This window comes from Pseudomassariella vexata (genome assembly GCF_002105095.1).
Source record: "Pseudomassariella vexata strain CBS 129021 chromosome Unknown BCR38scaffold_6, whole genome shotgun sequence".
NCBI classification, from domain to species: domain Eukaryota; kingdom Fungi; phylum Ascomycota; class Sordariomycetes; order Amphisphaeriales; family Pseudomassariaceae; genus Pseudomassariella; species Pseudomassariella vexata.
Genome location: NW_024467961.1, coordinates 1,082,137 through 1,095,158, shown reverse-complemented (window position 1 = coordinate 1,095,158; position 13,022 = coordinate 1,082,137). Strand labels below are relative to the sequence as shown.

Sequence of the window (13,022 nt, the reverse complement as noted above, 5' to 3'; positions counted from 1 at the left end):
CCCAATATACCTACCATATACCTACCATATGGGTCACCTATCCTCGCTCTTGTCTCTTGCCAGCATCGAAAGCGGCGTCCGTGTGAATTCCTGAGCCCGTTTATGTTTATATATTCAATGTTCAATGCGTGCCTCTTACAAGCCAGTGTTGTCATATCATAGGTTGCTCCAGTAATAAGCGCTAGCAGTCGCCTCGTTATGGCCAAGCACCGAGTCATAAACCCAACCTTGCACGGCAGAGACATAAAACACGAACGATTTTCGAGGACACCAATCACCAATTCAAACTGAGAAAAACTAATTGAGAATATTAGCATTGCTCCTACACAATTTTGACGTTCAACAAGAGAAGATGCTTCTGTTTCCCTCTCTTCTCTCTCCTCATTCTCCTTCGCTAGGTTTATCTTTACTTTTCAGCCGGCCTTCTTTTGAATTTGTATACTTCAGCACACTGGCAACAGTATAAACAAGCGAAAGAACCATTCCTGTCGTACCGGGCGACCTAATTAAGTAGCTAATTACTACACTAGAACTTACTATTAATAAGACTAAGGCTAAGGACCTTAAGCCGCTAAAGGCGACAAGTAATACAAATATATTAAAGAGTTCCTCTATCTGCAATATCGTACTATATAGTATAATATATATCTCTTAGATAACTAGAATACTAACGAGACCGGTATCTAAATCGGCTACGTTACGGGTAATATGGAAGTAGTGTCACAGCGCTGGCGATTACAGAGCCACATAGTGCTGTATATAGCAGTTAGTGGGACCAAATGTCAGTTGTCAGTAACACTGACATTTCTAGATCTTTTGGTCTATTTGCCTAGGGGCTTGGTCCTCCTCTTGTGACAAGTAGTTGAAGTTAAGTACGTTATTTAAGAGAAGCCGGTTATTGCTAACTTCGCTAATCGCGAATCTAGGACTATTATTAGCAGCGGGTCGGCCCTTAGCGAGATTAGATTGTCCAACTTTACTATACCTTTAGGATTTACCTACTTATAGACTAGGCCGCGGTATCTAGCGATAGCTATACTGTCACAACAACAAAAGCCAGTGGTATGACGCCAAGTGGGACTCGAATAGCTAATATTGTCACGCCGCGCCAGGGGTTGCAATCCTTGCCACTACGCCACCGTACCAGATGTCTTCACCAAAAGAGACCAATACCAAAGTCCCTGACTTTGATATCTGCAACAACTTATCAATCTGTTCAGACCAGTGTAGGCCAATCACGTGACAACCGTCACAAATATAGGGATTAGGCGGCCTTAACGCCTTAGAACCTACTGCCGAGGGGGTATAGTAGTACGATAGCCGGCGAAGGGAGTAGTTCATAAGGAGGCAGATACGCTATATTTTGTCACGACCTGGGTTGCATCGCATTGGTAGAGACCTCGATTAGGTGCTATCGACGAAGATTCTACTCTAAGGAGCGAAGGTGTTACACGCAAAGGTGGTCAAAGATTGTGAGGTTGTAAAAGCATGACATTCTATCTAGTCCTATGGAGCACGAAGGTTGGACTTAGTCCCGAAGGGCTAAGTCACGTGGTAACCTTGGTGGTCTTGGCAAAGCCCACCAAGGTTGCCTAACAGAAGGAAAGAAGATGACAACTTAGGTTTGAGGGAGCGCGACTAAGTCATCCACGCTTGGCGGGGCTCTTACAAGGGTTATGATTGGCTTCCCATCTGACACTGCCATGGCAGGTGTTCCAGCTGTAAGTCACCTGGTTGTAGTGAGTCTGCGAGGGTTGACCTTCACATATTTCAGCTATAGAGGTCTTATGATACGAGTGCATATAGGGTGTGAATTTTTGTATTAGGAAAGGTTTGCCAGGTTAGTTATTATGGCCTGGCAGAGCTATTTGTAGCTCTTATCTGCTATCTAGCTATCTTCTCTATAGCTATAGGGTAACCCCCCTTGGGCTCACGTATAGTCTTACCTACTACAGCGATTTGTAAAATTTAGCAAATTCGACTATTTTTTTCCAAAGTCTATACTTGATTACGGGTATTGAAACGGGGTCAGGCGGTCACTAGGATATACCTACCACCTAACACACTGAACAGACGGCTCCAGTACCAACAGATTCCATCTGTTGGTCTTATCAGACGAAGATTGTTAGGCAACCTTGGTGGGCTTTGCTAAGACCACCAAGGTTACCACGTGACTTAGCCCGTTGGGACTAAGTCCAACCTTCGTGCTCCATAGGACTAGATAGAATGTCATGCTTTTACAACCTCACAAATCTTTGACCACCTTTGCGTGTAACAAAGATCGTGATACTGGTTATAAGAGCGAAGCTTTTACACGTCTGGTGCGCGAGTTGGTCGGGTGTGCCTCTGATACTCGTATCGTGATAATAGGATCTCGAACGTAAAGATAAACTGAATAACTAAAATAAAAAATAAAAAATAATATTAAATACGCCGTAGGTGTTAACCCTCGGTACCTCTACAAGTACTCCCTTAAGGGGCTATAGATGATATAGCGGGCCCTTAAGCCGCGTCGGGCGGTTATACAGGTAAACTTGTAGCCAAACGACTACTAAACCTCCTGTCCCTCCCTAAGTCTGTGCTACAACCCCTGCCTGAACTACCGATAAGTGTGGTAATGTGGCACTTAAATTCGTCCTCAGGGGTGGGATGCTGCTGATGTGCAGAAGATGCTCGACTATTTTTTTGTCGCGACAAGTCGTAGTATCTGCTAATTGGGGTTCTCGTCGAGCGTATACATCTCAACCATACGCTCAAGTGGATAGACCGTAACGTGGTCAGACGCTCGCAAGAATCGCGGCGAGAGGGCGTGCTGCGCGCCTTCTATCGTGAGGGGACGGGTTCGCCGACGAGCGTTATCGGAAAGGCGAGGTCCGATAAGGGGTCGGATTAACGATTCGAATTCTGGACCGGCTGTCGAGTTATATTCCGCCGACGTAGTGCTTGACGGTCGACTGGCTAGGATGCTCGTAATCCTAAACTGCACCAATCTCCCTATTATCGCTAGGTAGGCGAAGTCAACAAGGTGGGCAGCGCGCCGTAAGGGTTGACTAAACCCCCTTGTGTGTCAGCTGCGGGATTCGAACCCGCGACTCGTCACCGACCCAAGTGGGCGAGGCTCAAATCGGGACTTATCTACCAGCGAAGTGACCAACTACACCAGCCGACTAACTAAAATAACTAAATAACTGACTGAAAAGCGAAGGTGAAGATATAGATAAGAAGGAGATGATGATGCGTGAAGATGGGGGACTCGTGTCCTACTCTGTCTCTGTGCCTCTTAAAGAAGAGAAAATAAACTTTCTCCTAGCCCCGTAACCTATTTCCCTGATGTCCGGCCTTACCCCGTTACAGTATATAGTATAGCTATAGCAAATGCCCCAAGGTTAACAGCTTATATATTCATTAATTTACGGTAGAACAGTTACGTACTCTAATACAGCATCGTTTGGTTCTGTAGTTCTCGTGCAATAACAACCGCCAATCTACCCGCTCCCCACCAGAAAACGCATATCTCAGACATAGCTGGAATACAAGTGGGATAGACCACCTCTTTCACGCTACTGTACTCCAGGCTGGAACTACAGTTGCGCTGAGATTGGGACACAAGAGAGCTGAGCATTCCGAAACAGTAGATTTTCAACGAAAATAGCACGTCTCTAACCAAAACGGGTACAAGTCGATCCTTGTCTATCAATCACTCCGTTTGTTCTTTGCCAAATCTACTGGGCCTCTAATCCTCCTTACTCAGTATTTTCTCCAAATCCTCAAACTCGCCACTGTGCCTCATCATATCATAGAACTGCCCCTTCGTATCATAAAGCTCCTTCGGAGTTCCGACTTCAAGGACGCTGCCGGCACTCATGACCACGACGCGGTCGTAGTCAATGATTGTCCTGAGCCGGTGGGCGATGGTAACCAAAGTCCGCCCCATCGCATGTTCACTTAGCTCCTTCCGCAACACCTCCTGAATACCCCTGTCTGTCTCATAGTCCATGCTAGCGGTCGCTTCATCCAGCAGCATAAGCTTGCTCTTGCGAACGAGAGCCCTGCAGAGTGAGAGGACTTGTCGCTGACCGTGCGAGAAGTTGTCACCTCTAGCCTTGACGGTCGTCGTGAGACTAATACCCTGCACTCGTGTTTGCGTCCCATTCTCTGCTTCAGTAGGGTCGTCGCTGTTTGGAGAGGCAGTTCCGTGATTGTTATAGTCGAACGATGCAATGCCGATGCAGTATTGCAGGGCTCTATCCACGATTTCTTTGGGAACTTCACCAGTCGGATCCAGATTCGAGCCGACGTCGCCGCTAAAGAGCACAGCTTCCTGTGGGATGACGGTAAGCGCCTCGCGCAGTTTCTGTCGGGGAAATCTCGTGATGTCCACCCCATCGACCAGAATCTGCCCAGAAACGATGTGGGTGAATCGCAGTATGGACAAAACCAACTACGGATTTTACGTAAGCGTTTGCCCGATAGCAAGGTGCCAACGACATCTTGGATGTTTAATAGAAAACTTACCGTACTCTTCCCAGAACCCGTACGTCCAACGACGGCAATTCTTTCCCCAGCCTCAAACTTTAAGTTGATGTTCTTGAGGATCTCGGGTCCGTCAAGGTCGTACTTGATTGTCACGTCCTTGAACTCGACCCTGCCGGTCCTTGGCCAGTCCTTTGGCATAAGAGAATTCTCATCGTCAACATATCCACCTTCTGATTTATACTCGTCGACATGCTCTTCAGGCTCTACCAGAGCATATTCACGGACACGATGAAACTGCTTTGCATTAGTATTGGTCCCATAAATGATTCTAAGACTGTCCTACTCACACTCTGTAGCTCTACCTCGAGCTCATTCATGTCTCTGACGAACATAATGATCAAGCTACTGAGGGTCTAGCAAATAGATTAGCAACTTGCACTAGAAGCTATCGAATACAACGTACCGTAGCATTTGTCAGAGAAAAGCCAACAAGCCCAGCTGCAACGGTACCTGCCTGCGAAAGGGCAATCGCGCCGGCGGCGACAGTCACAATACTCGTTATCATGTCAACTTTGAGACTTACCCACCGGTTGCAGTTAAATTGTGTCTCAGAAGCCCTCTCAAAAACGCGAAGTTTATCGGCTAGTTGTTTGCCAAACGTGGCGGGCATTCCCGCTCGAGCACGGATGGTGGCCATGCCAGCGAGACTATCAGCGAATTGCGAGAACAGTGGCGACTGAGACGACGAGACGAGCCGTTTGACTGCAACGGCAGTCCTCGTGTACATCTCGCCTGCAATTATGCCCAGAAAACAACTAATAGCTGCGGGAATAATGAAAATCGGGAGCACGCTGCCAACGGCAAGAACTTGGAAAATCATGCGTGTGGATACCTCGCACACGTTCCGCAGCAAACCAGGAAGCCGCATATCTATCGAGTTCATATCGCGTGAGAAACGATTCACAACCCGCCCAACGGGAGTTGTCTTGAACCTATGACGGGAAGTTAGTGGCCTGCGCAGTAATAATCTGACATTGTAACGGCAAAACCTACCAGGACAGTGGTGCACTCAAGGCAGACGTCACGAAAGTGTTGTGCAGAGTTCTAGCGGCATACCAACCTCCACCTTCGTAGGTGACGAAAGTAACCATTTGGAAAAGAATCTCCGCAAAGCTCCACGCTCCGTAAATTCCGAGGTAGAAGGCTATATTTACGGCTTCTCCCTTGCCATATGCGTCAACCCAGGTGGCGATCCAGAGGCCCGTTCCCATAGCAGACGCTGTGCACATGAAACTCATAAAAATAGCCGTGATCGCATGGATAGGACTTCCGTAGTATCGCATGTACTTGTAGACTACACGTGGCGGTCAGTTAGTCAAATCAAAAGAAATACTTATACTGGGACCCAGAGCTTCACTTACACTGGAGTCGTGCGGTGGGGCCAGTTTTGAGGGCCTCTTGAGTTACCTCATCGCGCCGCTTCTGTTCTGCCGTTTTGTTGATACCGTTTGTTGGTGTGATCTTACCATTGGTCGTAGCATCTTGAGTAGCTGCCATTTCAACAGTTGCATCAACGTTGCCTTCATCGATAGCCTCCTTGTTAAGTGTCACTGGCTTCCGAACGACGCCAATATTCTGTTGGACATCCTTGATAGAGCCGTTCTCCACTGCAATGGCGAGGTCTGCCATGGTGGCAATCCATGGAAGCTGCGTGACAAGAACAATTGTCCTGCCCTTGAGTAATTCACCACAGAAGCAGTCTGACCATACCGTCGCGGCCGTCTTAGCGTCAAGGGCGGAAAATATATCATCGAGGAGTAGGACAGAGGCCTTCGAATACAAAGCACGAGCCAAAGCAACTCGGCTTTTCTGTCCGCCACTCAGAGAAACGCCGTTCTCGCCAACTTCTGTTTCGTCCCGTTCCGGAAATTCATTGAAGTCTATGGGCAATCCGCAACAATTTATGACGCGGCTGTACCGAGCCTCCTCGAAGTCGCTGTTGAAAATAATATTCTCTTTGATGGTCTCGTTCTGCAGCCAAGCACTCTGACATGCGTAGGCAATGTCCTTGGGGCATGTTACTGTCCCTTGCTCGACAAGCGTCTCGCCAAGAATGGCCATCAGAAGTGTTGACTTGCCGGAACCACTTGGGCCAGTGACGACATTTAGCCCTCCTTCTATGAACTCAATCGAAACATCTCTCATGGCAAACTCAGCCTTTTTGTGCCGTCTGAACGTGGCTTTTTCGATGCGAAGTGGGCCTGTTGCGTGTTGTTGCAAAGGCGTGACATTGTTGATGTACCTGTCAATGCGCTTGAGTGAGACTGTGGCGGCTGTGAAGCTACGTGACATGTTAGTGGCAATCCCTATATTTCGGCGGATGGTTCGGATCAAGGTTATAGACGTAAAGGCGATGTCTGCTGTGAGAGGTTGCCGTCGTACGGTCACGTGCAGACTGAATATGATCAACAGGGCAATGATGGGAATCGCCTCTGAGAACTCGCCAAGGAGCATATTACTGACAAAAATTAGTCGACTGTTTCCGCACAGTATAGGAGACTGATGGACGCGCTTACAGGATGCTGAGTTTCCAGTTCTTCTGTTGCTCCCCGTGGCGGATGTTTTTGATTTTCTTGACAATAGCATTTTCCCATGCGAAGTATTTGACGGGTCTGATACTCGTCAGATACTCGGAGATTACAGAAATGCGAGAGTCCTGGATCTTTCTCAAATCACGCTGTAGTTTCAGCATGCTTTGGGTAATGTACACGCCAACAGGTGACGTGACAGCCATGAGACCAATACCGAGAAGAACAGGCCAGTTCAGAAGTTGGTATAAACCAACTATTGTAACGATCGTACCTAGTGGTAGACCCATAACCACGAGCACAATGTCGCGGCCTGCCAAAAATATTAGTCAACCGTTTCTTAGACGTGCAGCGAGGAATAGCTACATCTAGACAAATGCAAGTAGCACAGTATGGCGTAGGTGCATCGCTGCCAAACAAACACTTCACGTAGAATGGGAAGGAGCTGGTGGGGATTTCCATAGGCATGGATACTCACCTACGGCAATTGCATCAATGTCGGCGCTCATGAGATTCGCCAACCGCCCTGTGGCCGTCGTGTTCTTCTCCTTTTCCTGTCCATCTTTGGCTTTATCTGTCGAGGCCACATCCTGTAAGCCTTCATCGTTAAGTTCCATGGATTCCATGGCCTTGTAGTACAGTTCTTGCGTTAAGGCAGCCCTCACTCTGACTATCAGTCGGGTGGATGTGAAGATGTACTGCTGGAATGATACAGATCGCGTAACTGGGCCCACGAAAAGCAGTATGAGCCAAAACCACGGCCTCAAAACGGCTCCTTCTGGGTCGTTCAGATAATGGAGGATGTGGTAGAGTGCAAATGGGGCTATTAGATCTACTAGAAAGTTCAGAGCCACCCAGGCACCCATAGTCATGATTTCTGTTGACAGGAACCGCACCAGTGTCCAAAACGTCGAGTTACCCTTTCCTCGTGCGTCTTGGACTCTCTTCAGAAGCAGACGGGGTTCGTCGTACCATGGGAGTTCCGGGAGCTCTTCCAGGGTCATCTGGCGGCGTGTGCCCCACCACATAAGCGGTGTCAGCCACTCATAAGTCACATAGAATGAAAGCCAGCTGCAGGTCTCTTCTGGGCTTGGCCGTCGGGCCACATCCGCAGGGACGTCAAGATCGAGAGACGGAGGTACCCACTCCCTGGGTGTCGCCGCAGCCAGGAAGACAGCCGTGCTCAGTGTAGCAAGACTGACGATAATGGAGGTCGGAACGGTCACATATTGCCCTGTGTCGATGATGGGGAGTATCTCCGCAAGGATGATAACGACCCAAACGCCGAATAAAGCGAAATTAACATGATGGAGAGTAACATGCCTCCCTTCAGTATCACTGACGAGTCTTGCAAGGCCTAGCAGGAAGGCATAAGCGAGGACGGCGACATTGGTCCATCTTCCGCCTTGCTCGACAGCTGCAACAACCATCAAGGCCAACGCAGCTGCTCTCAAGACCTGGCTGCCTAGCTCCAAAGGCAAAGAGAAGGTTGAGACACAGCCTTCGGGCCGGGACACTTTTGCGCATGGCCGCCGAAGTAGGTATCTGACAACGAGAAGGCTGGAGACAGCAATGATGGCGACCTGAAGATAGCCGGCTTTGGCCAGATCCGACAATGTTGAGATCCATTGGAGGTGCACGTGGCTGTCCGACGTTAGAACTTCAAATCGCTTGATCGTCGGATCCCAAGAACCAACTCACTGTCCATTCCCCTTCAGATTATTTGCGGCTAAAATCGCGTCTTGCGCATGCCAGACGGTATGCTCAAAACGTCCCCCAAGCGACAACTGATCCATGGTGGTCGATGGTCACGATGGCCTCGAAATACTTTGTTGTTGAGAAAGATGCCAAAGAACGCGCGCGCCTGACTGATGTAGATGATATGAATCATGGATGCCCGGAGCCGTAACGGCTTGCAGGTGAGTGGTGGATTGCGCTCCTCTGCCGCAGACCCTTGCCAAGCCCGCAAGGACAAGACTGTCAGCAGCCAGCGGTCAGAGAGGATGCCGGTCCAGTGTATGAGCTTCGATCTATCAAAATGTTCAACGTTGCTGCCTACTATGTAGGTAATTGTGCTTAGGGATGGCGGGCATCCCAAAGAGATCGTAGCGTGCATTGGTTTGAGCCTGTCCTGGTCTGTTGCCTGTTCAAGATTGCGATAGTCAAGGGCTTAATGGTGTGGTGCAACGATAGGCCTACCCCGAATAGGAAGGTATTTCTACTCATAATCCTACAAGTTACATTACTGCATCCTTCGCCTCTTTAGGCTATAGCGTTCCAACTTGACTGATTCACATATGACAAGACGCACAGCTGAGCAGTTTACAGTAAAGTAAGACCTAGCACATCGTATTAAATGTCGCCCGACTCAAGAACTGCACATGTTCTGACTAAGCCGTATCTATGACTCTACAAGCTGCTGGACTCATTGTCAAGCCGTGAGCTGGACTATAGTGGTCACTTCAGTAGCATTCATTTCAATGTGTCAACGTAAATAACAACGTCCTTTCAGAAAACACGCTTCATTACTCCCTAGTAAATTACGTCATTACCGCCAGAATGGGGAGTCCGGAAAGATGTTGTACTATTTCAACAACATTTGAAGTATCCTTTCCATGTCCAATTAACTCAACTCAGCTTAGCGTCTTCGGGCGGATGCACAAGATGACGGATGTAAGTTGAGCGCGTTGAGGGTGTCTATCGACCGCACCCATCTACCAAGTCTGGAGGCAGTAGCACGGAAACTAAAGCGCATAGGGTGTATCCCATTCTTATTACTCTCAGGCAGACGTGGAGGAACTGTGGGTTTATACTTAGCAGGCGTAATTATCCATCAAATAATACGCAATAGCTAAGCACGGGTGAACATAATGTAATGAGGAATCGCATTCGATGCTCCGATCAATGATACCGAGCAGGCTGGGCTATCAGCTTTATAAATGGGCATAAGGCACTGTAACATTAGAAAAGGTCCATGACGAGCCTCTACCAAGCTCGACCATTTGTGATTTACACACCGATATTGGCTACCATTTATAAACCCACAGGCTAGAGAGGGGCCTTTGAATTGCAGTATACTACTTGTGTCTTACATAATTGTGACGTTGCGAAACCAGAAGGGACTAATGAAACCCTCGGAACAGATAACACTTGAATTTCTAGGTGTTGACCACCAGGTTATGTGATATCCTGCCGAACTCTGACAGTTAGGGAACCAATGGCAAAGTGCCGCGGTTGGAATATTGTTAATATTGGCGGTTGCCATCAGGTCGACCCATTACCAGGTAAAGTATGCACAGTCCCCTCGGATTTTCCAGTAGTCATTACTGGATAGATCCACAGAGTATAGAAGACCGTATCGAGAGAAGAAACTAGGGCCACCCGGTCGCGCTAGCAATCCTGAAAGGGACAAAGTCAATGAAATGAGGGGAATTACTCAACAATAACTCATCAGGGAAGCCCAAATCATGGAGACTTCACGTCTTAACATCCGCCAATACATAGATCAAGTGTTGGTGCAAGTCGTGTTCCTTGGGCTAAGTCGTCATCCGATGCGGATCAAGACAGCTGAAGCAATAACAGTATCATAACAATGCAGTCATTTGGAGCGACCGTGTCCGATATCACATATAGCTGAAGGTACGAACTGAAGCCTTTGGAGTCAACATACATGCCCTACGGTTCAAGAGGACATGATCACCTACGGCGGGCCGTCAACTATGCACAAAAACAAATTGTTGCCATCAATGACACTGCCCCGAGTCCCCCCTCCCATCGGGTGCTTCCAAGCCGAGAACAACGAGAAGTACAACAACGAGGACTTTGTCATTCATAGTTTATCAAATACTACTCACGTCGAATCCGACATCCTCCCGTCCTCTCGTCGTCATCGCCCAAATCAGGGGCAAAAAAAGGGAATCCCCAACCGAAAGCCCACACGCCTAATCCTTCCCCAATAGCGCGCCAATTCCCGTTGAAGCGAGTAAGATAGAAAAAGAAGGTCACACAAAACACACACAACTCTAAACTTCCATTGGTTGGGGGCCTCGGGCGATCGCATTGACTCCCCAGGCTCTCACAGAGATACACGACAAGGCTGTGTAAGTGTAAAGTTAGCAACCCGCATCAGGTGTTACCACGTTGGCCATCTAAGCGAAGCCATGAAAACTACGACTGCTGCCGATCCATACAAGCATCCCATTTCCGCGGGAAGGGAGGGGGGGATTTGCACCAGAGGTCTGGTTGTGCTGATGCTACTCTGATGGTCAAGTATACTTGTTGCTGCCTCGTGCTGTAGATGTCATTCGATAAAGTATCCACCAATGCTCGCGCGCATATGATCTGATCAAGTTTGGATTTGGCGTCGAGTATGGCATACGTGACCAAGTTGCGTTAGATACACAAATACAGAACACCGCTCACAAGATCCGGTAATACCGAAATCTGACCTGCAGGCACGGAAGATGGTAGCATGCAAAGCTCGGCCGAGAAGATGTTGACAAAGAGCGACATGCGGTTTTGCAATGGCCAGACGTTTAATTAGAGCGGGCTTTCCACGTCTCTTCTTTCCGACAGTAATACCAGATGTGCAGACATTGGGACCAGATGCTCGGAAGCGTGTACGAGGTATCACAGTGATCATGCAAGCGAGCGAGAAGGTATCGGCTCCTGGGGTGGGCAGGCGAACGATCGTTTGATTTACTACCGCACGAGAAGCACTGTATCTGATATTGGCAGATGCTCGAAAACCAGCGCGATACTACTCATGTCGTGTAATTTGGTTGTGAAACAGTAACCGCCGCCAATATTGCGAAGGCCTTTACTTGATGTTTTTGAGGTGGACGTCGCTGTAAGGCGACGTAATTAGCGGCTGGATTCTGCTGTTGCACTTGGCACGAAAACTTACAAGATCAGATCAGAGTTGGGGGGGATGTGGCCGGGGAATCCTCTGCGATTGCAATCAGTCAATGTGAGCAAAGAAAAACAATTCCAGTGCCGGGTCAGGTAAGATAGACCCCTTCCATGGGACAAAACCATCGTAGCGTGCCATTCCTCCCTCGAGAGCAAGTAGGGATAGGATGAAAGCTGCTTACCGAGATCCATAGCCGTAGTCACTGTCACCATGTTAGCTCGACGAAAGCAAGTTAAGGGCGAATTTTCTCAAATAGCGTACCTGGAGATGTCCAACGTGGCCTTCTCGCCAACCTTCATTTGAACGACACCCTCGTCCCAACCTGGACCGGGTCAGCTGTGAAGTTTTCATCCTGCTCGTCACTGGGATACATACCCTTGATGACCTTGCCAACACCAATCTGGGTCTCGAAGTCGCCTCGGCCGACAGAAGAATCGAACCTATTCGACTCGTTAGTAGAGAGTCCCGAGGTGGCATGACACAGAGCTATGGTGGGAGCATACTTGGAACCTTTGTTGCCATTGGCATCCTTGAGGTAGCCCGTGTACTCGATGACGACGGTTTGGCCGGCGACAGGCTGAGCGCCGGAGCCTTCTTGGTTGATTTGCTTGGTGACACCCATTGTGGTGGATTTGACGAAATTTGCGCAATGTTTTGGTAGAGACGAAGAAGCTAGACCTCGGTCGGTTTTTTGGCGGGGTAAGTACGTAGTGGTGTGGTGGGGATGTTTAGCGTAGTAGACGTGATTGAGAGAGACGAACTTTGCGCGGTGAGTGGAGCAGAGTGTAGAGCTTCCAGATGGGATGTGGAAGAACTTCTATGAAGAAAAACGGAGTTGGTATAAGAGTAAATTATCTAGAATAAGTAGAGAGGGCCCTCGATTTTTAAGCTCGAGTCCGACGTGCTGTATGGAAGGTACAAAAGGAACAGCGGCGCAACGTGGAACCCCTAGTATCCAAGGAAGGCACCACTTCGCATTTCGAAAAGTTCCCTCGAAGCTCAATGGACGGCTGTTTCTGCGCGAGACAAGGAACAGAGATCCATCT

General features: G+C 48.6%; 2 protein-coding genes and 1 non-coding gene across 3 annotated transcripts; all 3 read right to left on the bottom strand.

Annotated features, from left to right (window-relative positions):
- Positions 1-3,065: 3,065 nt before the first annotated feature.
- On the bottom strand, positions 3,066-3,168 carry BCR38DRAFT_t164. The gene has a single exon. It is a non-coding gene; the product is annotated as a tRNA-Thr (tRNA).
- A 211-nt stretch (positions 3,169-3,379) lies between these two features.
- On the bottom strand, positions 3,380-9,187 carry BCR38DRAFT_431806 (P-loop containing nucleoside triphosphate hydrolase protein). Its single transcript, XM_040860130.1, has 9 exons — positions 8,766-9,187; positions 7,543-8,708; positions 7,053-7,377; positions 5,898-6,994; positions 5,530-5,830; positions 4,940-5,468; positions 4,824-4,889; positions 4,516-4,770; positions 3,380-4,441 (listed from the first exon to the last, which is right to left on the bottom strand). Exons 1-9 carry the CDS (start codon positions 8,858-8,860, stop codon positions 3,734-3,736), a joined length of 4,542 nt encoding a protein of 1,513 aa, XP_040716229.1. The 5' UTR covers positions 8,861-9,187; the 3' UTR covers positions 3,380-3,733.
- Positions 9,188-11,888: 2,701 nt separating this feature from the next.
- Positions 11,889-13,022, bottom strand: BCR38DRAFT_431803 (uncharacterized protein). The gene is made up of 5 exons (XM_040860129.1): positions 12,480-13,022; positions 12,352-12,416; positions 12,238-12,298; positions 12,158-12,178; positions 11,889-12,012 (listed from the first exon to the last, which is right to left on the bottom strand). Exons 1-5 carry the CDS (start codon positions 12,596-12,598, stop codon positions 11,967-11,969), a joined length of 312 nt encoding a protein of 103 aa, XP_040716228.1. The 5' UTR covers positions 12,599-13,022; the 3' UTR covers positions 11,889-11,966.

What these genes read in the sequence shown, in the direction of transcription:
- BCR38DRAFT_431803 (XM_040860129.1), bottom strand. Translation starts at nt 12,598, where the DNA reads ATGGGTGTCACCAAGCAAATCAACCAAGAAGGCTCCGGCGCTCAGCCT. An exon ending in GCCACGTTGGACATCTCCAG is followed by an intron (nt 12,179 to 12,237) that starts GTACGCTATTTG and finishes ACATGGTGACAG; the next exon opens with TGACTACGGCTATGGATCTC. An exon ending in GACTACGGCTATGGATCTCG is followed by an intron (nt 12,013 to 12,157) that starts GTAAGCAGCTTT and finishes TTGCAATCGCAG; the next exon opens with AGGATTCCCCGGCCACATCC.
- BCR38DRAFT_431806 (XM_040860130.1), bottom strand. Translation starts at nt 8,860, where the DNA reads ATGGATCAGTTGTCGCTTGGGGGACGTTTTGAGCATACCGTCTGGCAT. An exon ending in CATTGATGCAATTGCCGTAG is followed by an intron (nt 7,378 to 7,542) that starts GTGAGTATCCAT and finishes TATTTTTGGCAG; the next exon opens with GCCGCGACATTGTGCTCGTG. An exon ending in TCGAGGTAGAGCTACAGAGT is followed by an intron (nt 4,771 to 4,823) that starts GTGAGTAGGACA and finishes AATGCAAAGCAG; the next exon opens with TTTCATCGTGTCCGTGAATA.